This window comes from Petaurus breviceps, unplaced genomic scaffold (assembly GCF_028583685.1).
Source record: "Petaurus breviceps papuanus isolate PSGF00001 unplaced genomic scaffold, PetGlider_PUasm1.0 90804, whole genome shotgun sequence".
In the NCBI taxonomy this organism is placed as follows: Eukaryota; Metazoa; Chordata; class Mammalia; order Diprotodontia; family Petauridae; genus Petaurus; species Petaurus breviceps.
Window position 1 is genome coordinate 11195387 of NW_027187348.1, and position 19205 is coordinate 11214591.

Genomic DNA, 19205 nt, shown 5'->3' on the forward strand with positions numbered 1-19205 from the left:
TCAGGACAGTCTCAGGAGCTCTTAGCCAACAGCCAGGTTCTAGGACTTCTTCAACAACAGGACTGTCTTTCACCAGTGGACAGATCTGGAAAAACAACATCAAAACAGACAGACAAAGTACCAGCAAAACAGCCATGTCTCCTCAGTCCTTGGCAGCTCCAGGGGCAGGTCTCAAAAGTCCAGGGCAATTCAAAGTGACCCTCAGCAACCCTCTCAGTCATTCTCTGCCTCCAAAGGTGCTGCTTCCAAAAAGTTCTTCTGCCTCTCTCTTGTCTCTCCAAATCTACATCACCAGCTCCTCCCAGTTCAGGACTCTCTTTTCACATCAACAAGTCCATCCCACAGGTGGGATTAACAAACTCTGGGTTTTAACACAATCAGTTTGAAAACCGAGCCAATACAGGGGGATCTTTATATTCCATTACTATCACATGTATTTAATCTGATAATGTGAAATCTGATAGGGATAAATGTAAAGTCTTATACTTGAGTACAAAAAAACGGCAACTACGTAAGTACAAGGTAGGAGAATCACAAAGCAGATATTTTGGGGGAAATATCTGAGAATTATAGTAGCGGACTGTGTGCAACAGCACAGTAAAGGAGTTCGGAGATTGCTTAGGAAAGTAGAGAAAAGTTTATTTATTATTTCTCATGAGAAAGACCCTCTGCCCCTGTCGCTCAAATGGCATCTGCCAGGGAGAGAACAACAGGTAGAAGCAAGCCCATGATATATAACCTTTTAATGCAGAAACCCAACCCCCCCCAACTGGCCTTCACTCTTATTGGTAGGGAGGCCAGCCCACAACCTAAGCACGGAAATGGAGACAAAGGACACAGAAACATGTGGGCGTCCGATGAAAGGGCTGGAAGGCAGTTTTATCCTTATGTGGCTATCTTGTGCTGAGGTGGCACTGGGGAGGATCTCCATTGCTCTAAATCCCAGATTCCTGTAAGGTTAGGTGACTTCTAAACTTAGGCCTAGTGGATGCTGAAGCCATGCTAGATTTGATTTTTCAGAATGGGGAAACCACTGCAAATTATCCCTCACAAGACTACAAGCTCAATACAAAACAGCAGCCAAAATATTGCAGCCAAAAGAGGCAATGTGCCTGGACTGCATTGAGGTATACCTTCCAGGAATAAGGAAATTAAAGTCTTACTGTACTTTGTTCCCCTCAGATCTGTTTAGGGCAGTTCTGGGACTATTGGATAATTTTTTTTTTCATTTCTTGATCACCTTTTTGTTAGGATTTTACTTTAAAATTTTTTATATCAATATTCACTAGTGATACTGGATTATATATAGTTCTTTTTGCTTTATCTCCCCAGTTTAGGTATTAGGACCACAGGATATAAGGAGTTGGATACAGTGTTTTCTTTCTAAATTTTTAAATTGTAGTGGAAAGCCTGAGTTTAAGACTTCCTAAAAGCTTGAGGTTGTAGATCAGAAACTGTAGTATCCTAATGGGTTGCTTTAGGGCACTTAGAGGTTATATTGCTTTAATAAAGTAGGATCATAGATTTAGAACTTGGATGGATCTTCAAGTTTATGGAGTTCACACTTCTCAATGAACAAAAAACAGAACCTGAAGCCCAAGCAGTAGGTCAGAGGTAGGTTTTGCACTCAGTCTTCCTAGGACCAAAATAAGCAGTCTTTGCACCATAGTGCACCATAGCTTATTGCCTCTCCTGAGTTAAGCACTGCACTAAATTCAAGAGTTAAGACTTGGAAGCTTCTTTTCTACATACTGCTTAAAAGGGAACAGATACCATGGGATTGCGAGAGAATTATGCAGAAGAGCTGCCTTATTATTGGGAGCAGAGGGATTCACTAGACGACCTCTAAAGGTCTTTTCCGGGTCTCTGATTACATAATGCGAAATAGCCGACCATTCTTCCGCAGAAGAGCCTTTCTACCCACTAGGATGTTACATTACAGTTGACTTTATTCACTTCGAAGGCCCACCCAGGGCTGACCTCAGGGTTCCGTGCACCTCCCACACCCACAATGCACCGGGCCGCTCCATCTTAGTGGTTCCTCTGTCACGTGATACTCATTTGCGCGCACTCCACTTTGGCGCGTGCGCAGAAGCGTCGCCTCCCCTCCCCCGCTATTTTTCTCGGTGGTGGCGGCCACGAGCGGAAGTTCTTGGACGTACCAGTTCCGTCTGTGTGTTCGAGTGGACAAAATGGCGAAGATCGCCAAAACTCACGAAGGTAAGGAATGTTTCCCTGTAGTTGCTCGATTACCTCTTCTCTCAGGTTCCTGCGGTTCCATTTCCCCCTCGTTCTTTTGTTTTTTTCGTCTTTGGGGTCTAGGAGCCGAGCCAGCTCCGGCGGGGTTCGGGGTCGATTGGGCGGCGGCGCAGGCCGCAGTACAATGTAATGGCGTCCCACCCGCCCGCCCCCTCCCCCGACAGCGCTTTGTTTTGTGCTTAGGGGCGACGCTTCTCCTTCGCTTTCCCTGTGGGCCCGATGGGTTTCTTCGGAGCCCACAGGATAAAGCCCCCGAGAAAGGGGTCGTGAAATGGCCGGACTTGGGTGCGGGGAAAAGGACACATGCGTTGCTCTTCTCTACCCCCAGGAATGGTGTTATTATGCCTCCGACGAGACTGGGAGGGACTCAAATATGGTGTTTTCATTCGTGGCACCGCAGTGAGACTCCCAAGGCCCGTTACTCCTTGGCTTCTGTGTAGCAACATGCGGGGTACTCAGCGTTTTTAACTCATCTGCTTTTTAATACTAATCCAGTTTAGTATTTAGATTTGTCTGGGTGAAACTATTTGGAAACATTCTTATGTTTCCTAATCTACCCCTCCCCCGTTATTCGCTTTAATTTATAAAAGATGCTATTTGACATGAGTGAAGGGGAGAAGGGAGGTCTCGATCACCCCTAAACCTTAAACCTCAACAGTTTCATTAATATAAGAAGTTTAGATATTTGTTTTTTATTTTAAAAATTATTTTAACGTGGGTCGGGTTGTGTTAGCAAATTGGTAGTTAATTTACTAACCATCCTCCCACTCCCTCATTTTCTGACCAGGGAAGTGTAATTTCTTTGTATACCCAGCACTTAGTACAGTGACTGGCACGTAGTAAGCTCTTAGCAAATGTTTCTTGACTTGACTTGAATGTGGGGCCCCATTTTTAGTTTTCCAATTTTAGTAGTCACAAGAGACTTCCAAAGAATGTTAAGCCTGAGAATCCGAAGGTGGGCAATTAAAACTTGTAGCTATATACTTTTTAAAAACCGTATGTAGTCTTGTCTTCCATACTGTTTAAAAACCTAAATTGGTGGTGTTTGTCTTGTTGGTGAAAACTGTTGTTGCTTCTTTGTTTCTTGAATATTAGTAACCAGAGGTCATGTTAGGAGGCTTTTTCAGGCACTTCAAGTAATGATTGCTTGTTAGAAGAATGAATAAAAGAACACTAATTTGCATTAAATTTGTAGATGACACAGACCTGGAAGGGGTTGCTAATTCATTGGGTAATAATAAGATCCCCAAAAGTCAACTGTTTTAGAAAACTTAAAAATAACCTTGATTCTTAATGATGTGGAATGGTTTGGTCTTGTCCCTATTTTTTATGCTTTGCGGTTTAAAAATGTTTTTCCTTATTAAGATGTTTAAGGTAGCCGTGGACAAAGAAATTGAATTAAGAGCAGTCAGTTTTGCTAAGTTTTCACAGCTCCTGTAAACGCTGGTGGGTAGGATATTGAAACCATTATTTAAAGTAGTTTTTATGAGTGGATTTTCATGATCAGCTTGAGTAACTTGACTGCCCCCATATTACTAGGGTTATCAAAAATGGCCTTTTGCTTTTTGTGGTATTAGTGTTCAGAGATTATATTGCCTAATAAATTCCTAATCAGGTTTGAGTGTGTGAAAAGACTGTATACTTTTATGTTGAAGACATGTCAGTTTAGCTTATTTTTTACTTATAATTACTGGCTTCTCCCTAACTACATCCCTTCCCCCACTGACATACCTTTATTGGTCTTTGGTGTCACTTTCCATCATTATGCTACATTAACTCTAGTTTTTTGGTTTATTCAGTGACATGATCTATTCCTCCAGTCTGCTTAGCCTCATGCAGAGATGGTCATACCCTTTGCCATTAACCACAACCGTATTCATGAACTCTGAAATTATTTTATCTAATAAATTTCATCATTCCATTTTTCTTATGCCTCATGACCCCTAACCTTGCTTTATTTATTCTTACTGTAACTTTTAGGCCCTCTACCTTTCAGTTTTTTAGCAGGCCATCACCCCAGTCCTGACTATACTTTCCTCTCTTCCCTATCTTAACTCCTTGGAGAACTAATTTTGCTCTATGGCATTGAAAACTCTTTTTCCCTTTCCCTACCACTGATCACACCTTGCCACACTCAGCCTTGGATTATTCCCACCATCTGAGTGCATCACTTTTATTGAAGTTAATTTATGTTACATAATTGGAACTGACTCCTCACGGCAGCCGAGTAATCCTTTTTTACCTCCCTAATCATTCTAAACCTTTTCATCCCTCCTCAAACCTTCCATGGCACCTCATCCCCCTTCTCTCACCCTTTGACCTCACCTCTTCACCAGAGTAATTGAGGCCATTTTCTGAGAGCTCCCTCGTCTTGTGAATTCTTACATCACTCCCATGTTTCTCCCCCCATCTCCTTCTTCCCCGTCTTAGAAGAAGAGGCGGCCCTTCTTGCGAGGGCCTGCATTCACACGCAGGTTTCAGAGTCAGTCCATAAACTGGGCGGGGAAAGGACTTATTTTCTCTTTATGTTTAGTTGCCTTTCTTTTTATCCCCAGCACTTAGCACAGTGCTCGTGTATGAGCAGGTATGAGCATGCTCTCATAAATAAGTGGCTATCGGTTTTTCTTTACTGATCACTTACGAATTTTAAAAAACATTCTGAGAATGGGTCCAAAGATTTGACACAAAAAAGGTCAAGAGCTCCTGACCTCCTACCTTCCCAGAAGATTGCCTCTATATTATTATCTCCACTGCCTAATATTCAATCTTTCTCTTCTCTACTTGCTCTTTTCCTGCTGTCTTCAAAAAGGACCGTGTCTCTCCCATCCTTTAAAAACCCCTACTTGATCTTACCATACCTTCTTGCTGTTATCCTGTTATTATCCTCTTCATGGATAAATTCCATGAGGTCATGTATAATGGGTTCTTCTACTTCTCTCACTTTTCTTTCTAAACCCTCTGCAGTCTGTCTTTCAGCCTCATCATTCAGCTGAAACTGCTTGATTCAAAGTCAAAGATAATCTCCTGCCAAATTTGAAAGACCTTTTCTCAATCCTTCTCCGTCTGTAACTGAAGTATTTCACACTGTTCAGCACTTCTTTCTGGGTAGTTTCTCTTGTTCTGCTATTTGAATGATTCCTCAGTGTCCCTTACTGGATCTTTATTCAAGTCATTCCCATTAACTGTGGGTACCCCCAAGGCCCTCTTTTGGGTCCTCTTCTTTTCTCCCTCCATACCAGAAATTCTTTGTGTCATAACTCCATTGGCAGTCTAGTGAAATCTATGGACCTTATAGGATTACATGGGAAACTTTTTTTCTTGTCCAAGTCAGGGATCTTCTGAAATTTATCTGACTGGACCCCAGGTTAAGAATCCCTTCTCTATAATAACTTTAGTAGTGATCTTATCAGCTCTCTTGGGTTCAGTTATCATCTCCATGCCATCGATTCCCACATGTAAAAATATAGCCCTAGTCTATCTTCAGAGCTTCAGTCCTGTATCTCCAGTTGCCTTTAGGGCATTTCAGCCTCAACACCTCTAAAGCAGAAGCTCCCCCTCTCACCGACTTTCTTATTACTGTCAGGAGCTCCATTTTCCTGCCAGCACCCCAGGTGACCTACATGTCATTCTCAGTTCCTCATTTAAGTTCACTCCTCATATCCAATCTGTTGCCAAGTCCTGTTGATTTTACTTAAATAACATCTTCTATTGTCTCCTTACATGCATTCGTACAACTTCTGCCTCATTCCATATCTCCTTCATGTCTGTACTACTACAGTGGTGTTCTAACTTGGCCTGCCTCAATTCTTTATTCATTTCAGTCCAAACTCCTCCTCTTTTCTCCTCTTCCCTTCCCTCCCTTTTCTCCTCTCTTACATATACATCCCACTTGGTAAAATCCAGTGGTTACTTAGTACCTCCAGGATCAAATATAAAATCCTCTTTGATTTTAAAGCCCTTTCTAACATGGCCCCTTCCTGTACCTTCCATTGTTCTTAGACTTTCCTTTCCTTCAGGTACTGTAGGATCCAGTGACGCTGACCTGTTGTTCTTCACATGTGGCATTGCATCTCCTAACTCCCTGCCTTTTTCACTGAGTCTCCTAGGCTGAGAATGCTTTCCTCCTTTCTCACCTCCAATTCCTGTCTTCCTTCAAGACCCAACTCAAATCCTACCTTCTTGCAAAAGGCCTTTCCTAATTCTTCCCTAAGGCTGTCTTATTTTTGAGAATTATCTTCCATTTACACTGTGTGTATACATATATATGTTTATATATGGTGCTTAGTTATACACGTTGGCCTCCTCTATTAAATGTGGGCATCTTGAGGGCAGAGACCCTGTTTTGCCTTTCATTGTCTCCCCCAGGGCTTAATACAATGCCTGACACATACTAAAGGCAATAAATGTTTATTGATTGACTCGAAGACCAATATTCTATTCCACCATGCTGCCTTTATCATCTTTATCAAAAAGCATTTGTTGTTGAGTAGATCCACACAGTATATTTGTGTATGTAAAGATTTTTTTTTTTAAGCAATTGGGGTTAAGTAATTTGCTCAAGGGGTGTGGTGCTAAGTATCTGAGCCCGCATTCGATCTCCAGGTCATTGCTACACTGGGGCTAGTGGTCTTACTCACTGTGCTACCTGGCTGCCCCTGTATGTAAAGATTTAATGTACATGACCTTACCTTCTATGATTCTCATAACTAAATATGGATCACTCTAGAGTATGTCAGCAAAATTGCACAACTAGTGGATCATTTAAAAATCTTTTATACTTAGGTTTTTGGGGGTTTTTTTTGTGCTGTAATTTGAATGTTCTAGATTTTCTAGGAATTTTTGACAGTGAAACCAAAGTAATACAATGAAGATTAGTTCGAGGATTTGGAAATGTATAGTTTTATATTCTGTACCCTTCTACCATACTAAAGTGAAAAGAGTGATAAACTGAGATTAATAGAGTTGAGATTCAAAGTCCGGCCTTGTTATTTGTATGACTTTGTGCAAATCTCTTCAGTTCTGTGTATTGGTTGACTTACTCCTTAGAACGTCTCTAAGGTTCCTTCCAATTCTAAATCTGTAATTCTATTCCTGCTTCCACTCATTACTGGAGGTAACATAGCACTTCTCACAATTACTTGTGATTAACAGCACTTTATGTTTTTGATTTCTCACTGGATTAGGAGACTGTAACATTTATCAATGTATTTGGAGCCAACTTATTTAAGGATATTTGAGTCACAAATGAAGAGCTAAGAATATCGATGTTTGTTCTCTCTGTGCTTCCCTATACAAGAGGTATCCTTCTCTGTCCTGTTAGGTACCCACATACCGTAGTATACCAACCAGTGACTCAGCTTCCTGTGTGTGAATCCAGTGGAATAATAGCAAAATGGTCTTCCATTTTTTTTTTCTTATAAGAGATAACTTTTTGACTTAAAATTTTCCTTCTAGGCTGAAAGCTATATAATATAATTAAAAAATAAATTTTTTATTAACAGCATGCTCAGCTGTTAAAAATTTTTCTCTTGTTAATCCTGTAGGAAAAAAAAGACCGTATATTTAACCACAAATAAAATTTGATAGCAAGTTATCAATAAAATATTTCTACCCCCTGCCTTTGCTTGCTCCTTATCCACAAGCTTCCCTAAAGGTTTTTGCCGTCAAGCCACTTCTTCTCTCTAATCTCTCAGCAATATTCAGTTCTCTGGCTTCAAGTATCCCCTCTGCAGGGGACTAGCTCCTGTAACTAGTTGCCTCCTGGAGATCTGCATGTCCCACTGGCACCTCAAAACTTAAAATGTCCAAAACTGAACTCATCCCTTCTCTAAAATAATCCTGCTTTCCTAGTATCCTTACCTCTGGATGATGCCACCATTCTCCCAGTCTTCTAACTTTATAATTGTATTTTGTTGTTGTTTAGTTGTATTCATTCATGTCTGACTATTTGTGATGCCGGTGGAATTTTCTTGGCAAAGATACTAGAGTGGTTTGCCATTTCCTTCTGCAGCTCATTTGACAGATTAGAAAATTGAGGCAAACAGTGTTAAATGACTTCTATAGGGTCACACAGCTAGTAAGTGTCTGAGACCCCATTTGAACTCAGGTCTTCCTGACTCCAGGCCCTGCATTCTATCCATTGTGCTATTTAGTTGCCCTAATTCCAGTCATTTGCCAAATTTTGTTGATTCCCACCTCTGAAAATTCTCCTCCCGGTTTCTTTCTTTTCATTTCTACTGGCCTTATGCTAGTTAAGGCCTTCATCAGACCTGTTGCAGTTTCTTAACTAGTCTTGCTCCTGTTTTTTCCACTCCATTCTATCCATCAAGCTGCTGCCAAAATGAGCTTCCTTTTATACAAGTCTGATAAAGAAACCTTCAGTAGCTCTGAATTACTTTTAAGATAAAGTACAACTCAGCCTGGTGTTTAATTGTTCCCCAGATGTCCCTTTTACACATAGGATTTCCACCCCTGAAATGAACTTCTAGTTTCTGCTTCGCAGCCTTTAAAAATAAGAATATATTCAAATAAGAATATATGTAAAAGCATTTTTACAAACTTAAAAGTGCTGTATAAAAATAATTAGCATTGGGCTGGCTAGGTGGCGCAGCGAATAGAGAGCACTGTCCCTGGAGTCAGGAGGACCCGAGTTCAAATGCGGCCTCAGACACTTAACACTTGCTAGCCATGTCACCTTGGGCAAGTCACTTAACCCCCAATTGCCCTGCCTTCCCCCTCCAAAAAAGCAAAAAAAAAATATTATCATTGGTGAGGTAGCATGACAGAATGTATTGAGTGTTAGACTTGGGTACAGGAGGACTGGTTTGAAATCTTGCTCCTGTCACTTTTACTAGCTGTGTGGCCATGGTTAAGTGACTTAACCTCTCTGAGCCTCTTTTTCTTCACTTGTGAAATAAGAGACAATGCCTGTAGTACTAACCTCTCAGGGTTGTTGTGAAGCTGAGCTGTGATGATGTATATAAAGAGCTTTGCAGGTTTTAAAGGGCTATATAACAATCAGCTGTTACCCTGTACTGTTCTATTCCTCCTCCAAAGAAAATTCTCATTTCTGGAGTACTCTTCTTCCACATCTCTGCCTATTGAAATTCTTCTCTTCCTGGTCAAGCCCTCAGCTATCACATTTGTTATGAAGCGTCCCATCAACCTGAAAGTAATCTCTTTCCCCTCCCCCCCTTTAGATTTCTTATGACTCTTTATCTGGACATCTCCTTTACCTCATTGCATTTTCCTTGTATCCTTGTTTGTGAATACATCTTATTCCTTGAATTAGACTATAAACTTCCTAAGGGCAAGGACTATGTCAAAGCTCATCTTTGTAGTTCCAGCTCCTAACAATGCCATGTTGGAAGAGAAGGCTTTATTTATTTATTTATTTTTTTTTAAGCAATTGGGGTTAAGTAACTTGCTCAAGGTTACACGGCCAGTTATTTCTGGGTGTGGTGCTGAGTGTGAGCCGGGGATTCGATCTCCAGGTCGTCCCAACACTGGAACCGGTGCTCTTACTCTTACTCGCTGAGCCACCTGGCCGCCCCTAAGCAATTGGGGTTAAGTAACTTGCTCAAGGTTACACGGCCAGGAGTTTCTGGGTGGGTGCTAAGTGTCTGAGCCCGGGATTCGATCTCCAGGTCTTCTCAACACTGGAGCCGGTGCTCTTACTCGCTGTGCTACCTGGCCGCCCCGGGAAGAGAAGGCTTTAAGGCATGTTAATTAAATATGAGTGGGATGGTGAGTGATGCCTGAACTGTTGAAATTGGTTCAGTGGCCTGTCCTAAATCCATTCTCTCCCCAATGTCTTTCATAAAGTGATAGTCCTAAAAGCTGAAGTCTGACCCATAAACTTGATAAACTCCAGTGACTGCCTCTTACTTCTGAGATCAAATACAAACTCCTCTGTTTGACATTTAAGACCTCTGGCTCCAGCCTACCTTTCCATTCTTGTTATATATAACTCTCCTTAAAACACTATAGTATAGCAGACTGTCCTTGCTGTTCCTTTACACATGACATTTTGTCTCCTTTCTCCTTGTCTTTCCTTATCTGGAAGGTACTGCCAAGCACACAACACACAGTGGTAGTAGTAATAAATGCTTGTTGCTTAATTGATTTGAAAGGGCATGGTTTTTAAGAGGAGTTGGAAAATGCAAAAAAAGAGTCCCTTCCACATGGAAAATTTTTTTAGAGGGGGGAAAGCAGGGCAATTGGGGTTAAGTGACTTGCCCAAGGTCACATGGCTTTTAAGTGTTAAGTATCTGAGGCTGGATTTGATCTCAGGTCCTACTGACTCCAAGGGCCAGTGCTCTACTCACTGTGCCACCTATATCTTTTGTTAACTCCTGCACAATGCAACTCTCTACATCATCAAATATGTTCATTTGTGAAGAATTTTCTTTTGAGGATTCTGTAAAATAGGGGTTCTTAATCTGGGCCATATAATTTAAAAATATTTTGATAACTTTGAATATAAGTGATTTTCTATACAATCCTACATATTTTATTTTATGATTTTTAAAACATTTTGAAATGCAGTTGATAGGCTTCACCATCCTGTCAAAGGGATCCATGACAAAAAACAGTGGTAGCCTCTCTGCTAAAACGTGGAGGAGGAAGAGGTGCTAGTGGGATTCATTGGTATCTGTATGTTTCTTTGGCAGGGCTATGACATAGAAAGGAGAGAAGAGGAGAAAAGGGAATGAGAAGAGGAAAAAGTGAGACAGGAAAGAAGGTGCTTAATTTAGAGAATGAGTAATATTTGAGAAACAGGTGTGTTAGACTTCTAGCGTTGGAAGTGATCATCAAGTTAAACATTTGCTAAGGCCAGATTGATTTTTCAGTTTTCAAGTAATGAAAAAAAAAAAGAGTTGAGGGAGGAAAGTCACTGACAACAAGCACAACTGTCTTGAAGCTTGGGGGCATAACTTTTAGGAAAAAATGTTCTCAGTTACAGAACACTTCCTTTTGTGCTGTTTCTAAAATGGGATGGGATGGAAGGTGCCTTTAGGGTATTTCAACTGAATAAAGTTCAATTCTGTAGTTTATTGGAAATTTGTTTTTAATATCTAGAGAGATTCTTTTTAGTTTGTGCTGTTGAATTTTGAAACATTTGCTGTATCTCAAGTCAAGTCCAGCATAAGGTAATCTTTTTGAGAGCATCAGGGGCTATTTTAGGTTTGTCTTAGTATTCCCAGACTCTACCATGGTGCCTTGCACATAGCAAGCACTTAAATGCTTGTTGTATTGTTTTGGGAAACAGGCTACTCAGAAGTTGACTTTTTTAGTATTTTAATATTTAATATAGTCATTTTTTTTTAAATGGGGCCAGTTATTTTATGGGTCTGGGGAACTTTCCAATGAGGAGATTTCTCTGTGCCATAGTAAAATTGGGATAATAATAACATCTTCCTTATAGGGTGTTGTGAGAATCAAATGAGTTAACATATAAAGCACTTTGCAGATCTTAAAGCACTCTAGGATTGCTAATTATTAATATTAGGTAGTAAGTAGCCTGAGCCACTGAGAAGTTGTGACATCTTTTCCTTTGGTTAACTGACTTTTTTATCTCCACCTTAAACTTCAGTGACTGTCTTTACTCCTCAGTTCTTTCCCAGGCCATTGCTCCTACACTGGCTATATACTCTCTTCCCTGCCTCCCTACCTCACCCTTGGTTAGCCAATTCAACTTCACATTATCTTCTACTTTTCCCTTTCCTTCTTATCCTATCACTGCTTCTGCCCTGCCAAGGTTAAGCCTTGAATTATTCCTACCTTCTGAAGTATGTGCTCCTATTTATGTGCTACTGCATGGAGCTAGAGAAAATCTTGAAATTCTGTTGATAGGGTCCATTAACCCTAAAAGGCAAAGCTCTAGTCACTCAAATCCAATTCAAGGGCAAGTTATCAGACTTGGTATATCATTTTCACCACAGCAAGACAAACCCTTTTATCTGTTCACTTCTTCATTCTTCCTAAAGCCCCCCCCATAACTCCCTCTGGATCACATTGTCAGCTGAGGACCTTGCCTAAATGCTCCACCGAAAAAATGGAAGACTCTTACTAGAGTTCCCTCTTTTTTCTCTATCTTATCACTCTTATGCCTTCCCTCACTATCTTCACCCCTTTCTCGCATGAAGAGATGACCCCATTCCATCTGTCTTCTCCAGCAGATTACCACCTCTGTCATCCTCACTTTCACTAATCTTTAGCCTCTCCCTTTTTACTGGTTTCTTCTCTGTAGCCTACAAACAGTACCCATGTCTCTCCCATACTTAAAAAAACCCCACTTGATCCAACTTGTCCTCTATCCTATATATCTCAATAGCTAACAATAATTGCTAACATTTGTGTAGCACTTTTCCCCAGTTGGAGCAGCTAGATGGCACAGTGGATAGAGTATTGGACCTGGAGTTAGGAAGACCTGAGCTCAGATCCAGCCTCAAGTAATTACTAGCTGTGACACTGGGCAAGTCACTTAACCTGTTTGACTTAATCCATTGGAAAAGCAAATGGCAAACCATTCTAGTATCATTTTCTTGAAAACCCCATAGACAGTATGATCCATGGGGTCACAGTCAGACATGACTGAAGGACTGAGCAACATCACTCTGCTAAAGTCTTTATTTTTCTCGTTTGATCTTCACAACAACTCTAGCAGGTAGATGTTTGCTTCACAGATGACAAAACTGAGGCACACAAAGGTTAAGTAACTTGCTCAGGATTGCACAGGTAGTATTTGAACTTGGAGTCATCCTGACTCCAAGCCCAGCATTCTGTCCACTTTACTACTTAGTCATCCTGCTTTGCTGAAACTGACTAATAAACTCCTTAAGAAAATCTATGCTTAGTTCCTCCATTCCCTCTCTCTTTTAAACCTTCTGCAGCCTGGCTTCCTTCCAATTTCATGCAACTGAAACTACTCTCTACAAAATTATCTGTGATGTCTCTCAATCTTCATCCTTCTTGACCTCTCTGTAGCCTTTGACATAGTCGCCCTTTTCTGTATTCTTTTTCCTCTCTGGGTTTTCACTACACTTCTCTATTCTGGTTCTAGTCTGACTGTTCCTCCTCAGTCTTTGCGCATTCTTCATTTACTCTCTATTACCTGCTTGACAATCTTATCCAATCTGTTGCCAAGTCTTGTTGATTCTACTTTTCCAAAAGCTGTCATATAAGTTCCCTTCTCTTGGATGCTGTCACCACAATGGTGCACCTTTGTCACCTCACATTGGACCCTTGCAGTAATTCAGTTCAATTTAGGAAGCATTAAATGCCTATGATATGCCATTCCCTCTCCACAAAGAGTTTATAATCTAAAGAGGGAAGGCAGTATTCTTCTGGAAGGTCTCTGCGCAGGCTTCCAAGATCAAAGGATAAAAGTTATCTCTTGCAGAAAAGAATGTAGCGAAGGGAGGGTCACAGGGAAGGGGATCACAGTGCTGGGAGGTCTGAAACTGAGTCCCAGATGGAGGTGCCTGCTCAGTGGGTCTGTTCTGCTTCCATTTGGAATATTTAAAAAAATTTTTTTTATGCTGTCTTTTGGTGATCCCCAGGAGTGTGGGAGGGGTGAAAGGCTAGAGTGCTGAACCAAGGGGTAGGAGCTAAGAGAGAGCATAGTACTGTAAAATTGACATGGGTAGTTTTTTGGAATGTGAATTTCTTTCAAAATTCCTTATGGAAAGTTGAATTTTGCTTAATAGGATACATCAAGGAAGAACTTTCTACATTTGGTTTTAAAAGCCCTTTATAACTTGACTTCTTTTTACCTAGTCTTCATATACTTTACTTCCCCTCCATGTACTCTAGGATCCAAAGACACAGGCTTTTTTGCTGTTCTTCTGTCAAGATAATGTCTCCCAACTCCTTGTGTTTTCACTGGTTTTCCCTCATGCTTGGAATGCTCTGGCTCCTCATCTTTGATTCCTGACTTCCCTCAAGTTTCAGCTGAAGTCCCATCTTCTGTAAGAAGTCTTCCCTCTGAGATTAGCTCCAATATATCTTTCTATTTATCTATATCTTGTTGTATGTAGTCATTTTCATGTTGTTACCCCCTTAAGAATGTGAGCTCCTTGAGAGCAGGGACTGGCATATTTTGGGGGGGGGCATTTTTTGTATCCCTAGTGCCTGGAACATAGGGGACACTTAGACAATATTTGTTGACTTGACTTTTAGATAGTGCAATGCCATGAAAGGAAATGCTTATTTTAGAAAATGACCGGATAGATTCCAGAGAGGTTTTGATTTTGTTTTTTAAGGGAAAATAGACAGGCTTTTTAAGGCTTTTTTTTTTTTAAACCTAACAAGATTTCCTGTAAAAATGTTCCTTTATATTACTTGCACAGACAGTACTATGCTTGGTGGACCATTATTTAAACATAGAATAAAATTTCTAAGGCTCTTTATATTAAGTCACTACCCTTATTCAGGCTGGATAAAATAAATCCAGCAGGGGAAATCACCTTTAAAATAAATAGAGGAGGAGTGGCTAAGTGGTGCAGTGAATAGAGCAGCGGCCCTGGAGTTAGGAGGACCTGAGTTCAAGTGCAGCCTCAGACACTCAACACAAAAACTAGCCGTGTGACCTTGGGCAAGTCACTTAACCCCAGTTGCCCTCCAAAAAGCAAAAAAAATAATAGTAAAATAAATAGAGGTGAAGTTTCTTTGTAGTCTAGTTGGTGAAAGATTTTAATGAAGAACAATGATACTGTTCCATTATAATTCTTTTATTTATAGGGATGCTGTCAGTGCATGCCAAAAGAGAACCAGTATATCACATGTAAATGCTTACATGTCTCTTGTGTCACAAATATGCTGTTACACTTTGTGTTAGGAATGCAGATATGAAAATTAACAAGTCTCTAAAGTATTCACATGTATTGATAAACCATTAAAATCTTCAGGTAAATTTGATAGTATCACTTTTATTTAATTGACTATCTCAATTTTATAGTTCTTTATTTCTGGGAAAATTATTGAATAGTAGTTTTCCATCCCTGCCATCTACCACAATTTGTTCAGCTATTCCCCAATTGATGGTCATCCCTTCAATTTCCAATTCTTTGCCACCACTAAAAGAGCTGCTATAAATATTTTTGTACATATCGGACCTTCTCCATTTTCTTGCATCACTGAAGTCAGAGTGCACAATTTTATAGCTTTTTGGGCATAATTTAAATTTAATCATATTTTTTATGATGCTAATGATCCTAATGAGTCATTTTTGCATTCATGTTATAATTCTAAGTTGGTCTTAATGAATAATTTTTGGATATAATATAATTTCTTTGCTAGTATTTAATTTATTTTTATATTAATATTTATTGGTACTATTCCCTTGCTCTTTCTTTGCTTTATCCCCTCTATGGCTTAGGAATCAGGACTCTGTATCATAAAGCTTGATAGAACATTACCTTTTTTTTTTTTTGAGAACAATGTTTAGTATTTATTGTATAGGTTACCTTTCTCTTTAAAAGCAGTTTATCTAGCATAAGGATTTTTGTTTAAGTTTCTGATTGAACTTACTGATAAACTTGTCTAATTATGGAGTTTCCCTCCTGCCCCTCCTTAATGAAGAATCATCATTGGACTTGATTTTGTTCCATTATAGTTCCCTATTTGTAGGGATACTATTAGTGTATGTCAAGAGAGAACCAGTATATCACATGTAAATGCTTACATGTCTCTTGTGCCACTAACATGCTGTTACACTTTGTGTTAGGAACACATGTGAAGATTAACAAGTCTCTAAAGTATTTGTGTGTATTGATAAATCATTGAAATTTTCAGGTAAATTTGATAGTATCACTTCTATTATAATGTTCATAATCACTGTTCATTCATTCATTGACTTTACCCCTCCCCTCATTGGAGTTCATTGGTGACTTGTCTCATTTCTCTCCCTGAAATCACATTTTTAGGTTATCAATTTCTTGTTAATTTTGATGCTTATATTTTCACCCATCTTGTTTATCTTTAGTTTTGTGACTCTAATTCTTTATAGTAGTTTAATGTTCTTTTTATTTTCTTTCCACTTTTGAATGCCTACTCATTTGATTTCGCTAATTTGATATTCCTGGATTTGGAGTCAGAGAACCTGGGTTTCAATCCCTTTTTGCTTAGTACCTGTATGACCTTCATGTGAATGTCATTTAAACTCTCTAGGTCTCAATTTGTTCATCTATGAAATGCTGGGAGGTGGACTAGATGAATTTAAAGTTCACTTAATGGTTCTAGGCCTATGAGCATGTGAAGTCATTAATAGAGATATGCAAAAAAAAAATATGCAAGATAATAAGACCAAGGACAGATCCTTGGAGCACTCCATTAAAAAGTCCCCAGCTATTCTGAACGACTTTTTGGGTCTGACTGTTTAAATAAGTTTGGAATACATCTAACTGGCCTGTCATATAGCCCAGATTTCTCTATGTAGAAGTATTTTGATATCGGAAGTACATAGGCTACTGGACTTGGAATCAGGAAGATAAGAATTTGAAGCCCACCTGACAGTTAATCAGCTGTGTGACCAGAGGGGCAAGTTGCTTAAACTCCTTCAATCAGTTTCCTCATCAGTAAGATCAGGATGATAATAACCTATAGTATCTTCTTAATAGAGTTGTTAATGAGCTGTAAGTTAGGTTTGTAGAACACTTTGCTAACTTAAAAAGAATCATGTAAATATGTTATTAATTATTATCTCTGGGGGTGTGTCAAAATACACTTAAATTCCTGGGCAGAATCTAGGTACAGAGTATCTATGTTATTTTCCTGACCTACAATGGAAATAATTTATTTTTGACTTGTTTTGATGAGTCCATTAAGACTTTCAGTGTTCTCTTCCTTGTTCTAATAAGCTGTGACCATAATAATATATTCTAGAATTTTGCCAAAAATTTTAAGTCAGGATCATTGTTCTGTAGTTTGAAGTATCTACTTTTTTTCCTTTACTGAAAAAAATGTGCTGAAATTTGCTTATTTCTAGTCCTATGCACCTCTTCTACTGAATTTGAAGTTTTGACTTGGGTGACTCCACTACTATTGAGTGAAAGGATCAGTTGAGGGAAAAGTTCGGCAAGAAGATAGGCATGTTCTTTTTGCAAAACTGGATTGCTGAATTAGCATCTTAAAAAATGTACTTCTTGACTACTGGCTATTTTTTTTTTTTGAGAGCTGTCTTGGAGGGACTCCCTTATCTGAAATGAAAGATCTCAAAAACCTGAAGGAGAAGAAGATGGGGAAAGGTGGAAATGCTTATTTTAATAGGAGAGCTGCTGCTCAGGAGTTTAAAATGCAAATTATTTTCAGTTTCATATTAAAAATTTTATTCTGACAGCTAATCAGAAAGCATTAAATACTCCTGCATTGGGAATTCTAAAGACAAGCAAAAAGTAAGGCATTTCCTCCCCTCAAGGAGGTTACGTTCTAATGGGAGAAGACAACACACAAGAGATAGTTAGAAAGGGTTTTGTGCTTCAAGGTCCTTTTGAGGTGTAAGCCTCCTTAGTGATAATGCTTAGTTATAGGTTCTACAAAGTTAATGACTTTGTGGTTATAGTTCCAAATTGACTTTCCAGGATAGTTGGACCACTTCACTACTTTATGAATAGTTCATAGGAATAGCGTTACTGTCCTCCAGAAATTGCCATTTTCATCAATCTTATGCTTCTGAGGTAGTTGTTCTAATTTTCCCCCTTTGAACAAGTGGAGCAGTAAAGTCATTGTTCTTAATCTTTGCATGTATAAATAATGTCACTGTCTAGTCCAACCCTCTCTGTCTCTTGAATTCTGATTTCTCACTAGAGCAAGTCAGAAAGTAGATGTAAATAAGGTTTAGAATGTAGTTTTTTGTTATGAAAAATCATTGTTTCCAGAAACAAATGCATGTTGTTCAGAATTGTGCTGGACAGTTTGTTCTCAAAGTACAGCAGCTGTCATGTGATGATATGGTACTCTACATGTTGAACATGAGAACAAATGCAATAAGAACATATTTGGGAAATTGTTTTGTAGGTAATTGAAAGCAGTGGCTGAATAAATTATGAACATTTTCTTAAATATTTTCTTTGTCACAGTGCCTTGCACATATTTTGAAGAAATAATTTGTTGGTTGAGTGAAACATTCAAAAGAATATTCATTATGTGGACTTTTCTATAGGCTGAATAGGAAGGAGTGGGTAAATTTTTGGCAAAACCAAAACCTGTTATGAGAAAACATTCTCACTCTAAACAACAAAAAATACTCATTGTGAAGCTAGGAAAGTTCTCATTTTATTTTAACCAGTTATTCTACTTTCTAGTGAATGGGGTCCCTCTGAATGGAGAGCGCATTTGCCCAGACAAGTGCAGTGCTTTTTATGTTGTTCCCCATTCCAATCCCCCTCCCCCTTGCTCTCCATTGGCTAGATGAAACCTTCTGAATCTCCCACTTCATGTCCCCACAAACAGCTCAGTAAGCATACATACAAGCTTCTGACCTTTTACCTGATCAGAAACCTGGTTCTGCTCTCTGATTAGAGCCAGTCACTTCTGATTTACTTTCTGCTATCATTCAAAGCTGAGAGGGGCTTTAATCCTGTGGAAACAGAATTCCTTTGCTTACCACAAATTCCTCCGCTTTTCTTTTATTCAAATTTTGTTTCTACATCTTTAATACTACCTCAATTTTATTCAAATTTTGTTTCTACATCTTTAATACTACCTCACTCTCTCATATGAATTCTCCTTATTCTTCACCCCTTTAAGTAAGAAGGGGGAGAGGCTGGATAGAAGCATTGGCAAATCAAAGGGTCAATCTTCCCCTACCTCCACCCCCCCCCCCCCCCCCCCCCCCACCCCCCCACCCAAAAAAAAAAAAAAACCACAAAACACCACCACCTAATCACACAAAAAAAAAACAAAACCAACATCAATCAGAGACACAAAAAAAAAAGAGCACCTCC

General features: G+C 39.4%; 1 protein-coding gene across 4 annotated transcripts in view; it reads left to right on the forward strand.

Moving 5' to 3' along the window:
* Positions 1-2079: 2079 nt before the first annotated feature.
* SF3B1 (splicing factor 3b subunit 1) overlaps positions 2080-19205 on the forward strand; it is a 56252-nt gene continuing 39126 nt past the window's right edge. For all 4 annotated transcript variants that reach the window (XR_011164855.1, XR_011164856.1, XM_069070151.1 and 1 more), the window contains exon 1: positions 2080-2220. Coding sequence is in view for 2 of the 4 variants with exons in the window: in XM_069070151.1 (XP_068926252.1) it covers positions 2193-2220 (28 nt within the window). In the remaining 2 variants the exon portion in view is untranslated. The remainder of the gene's footprint in view (positions 2221-19205) is intronic.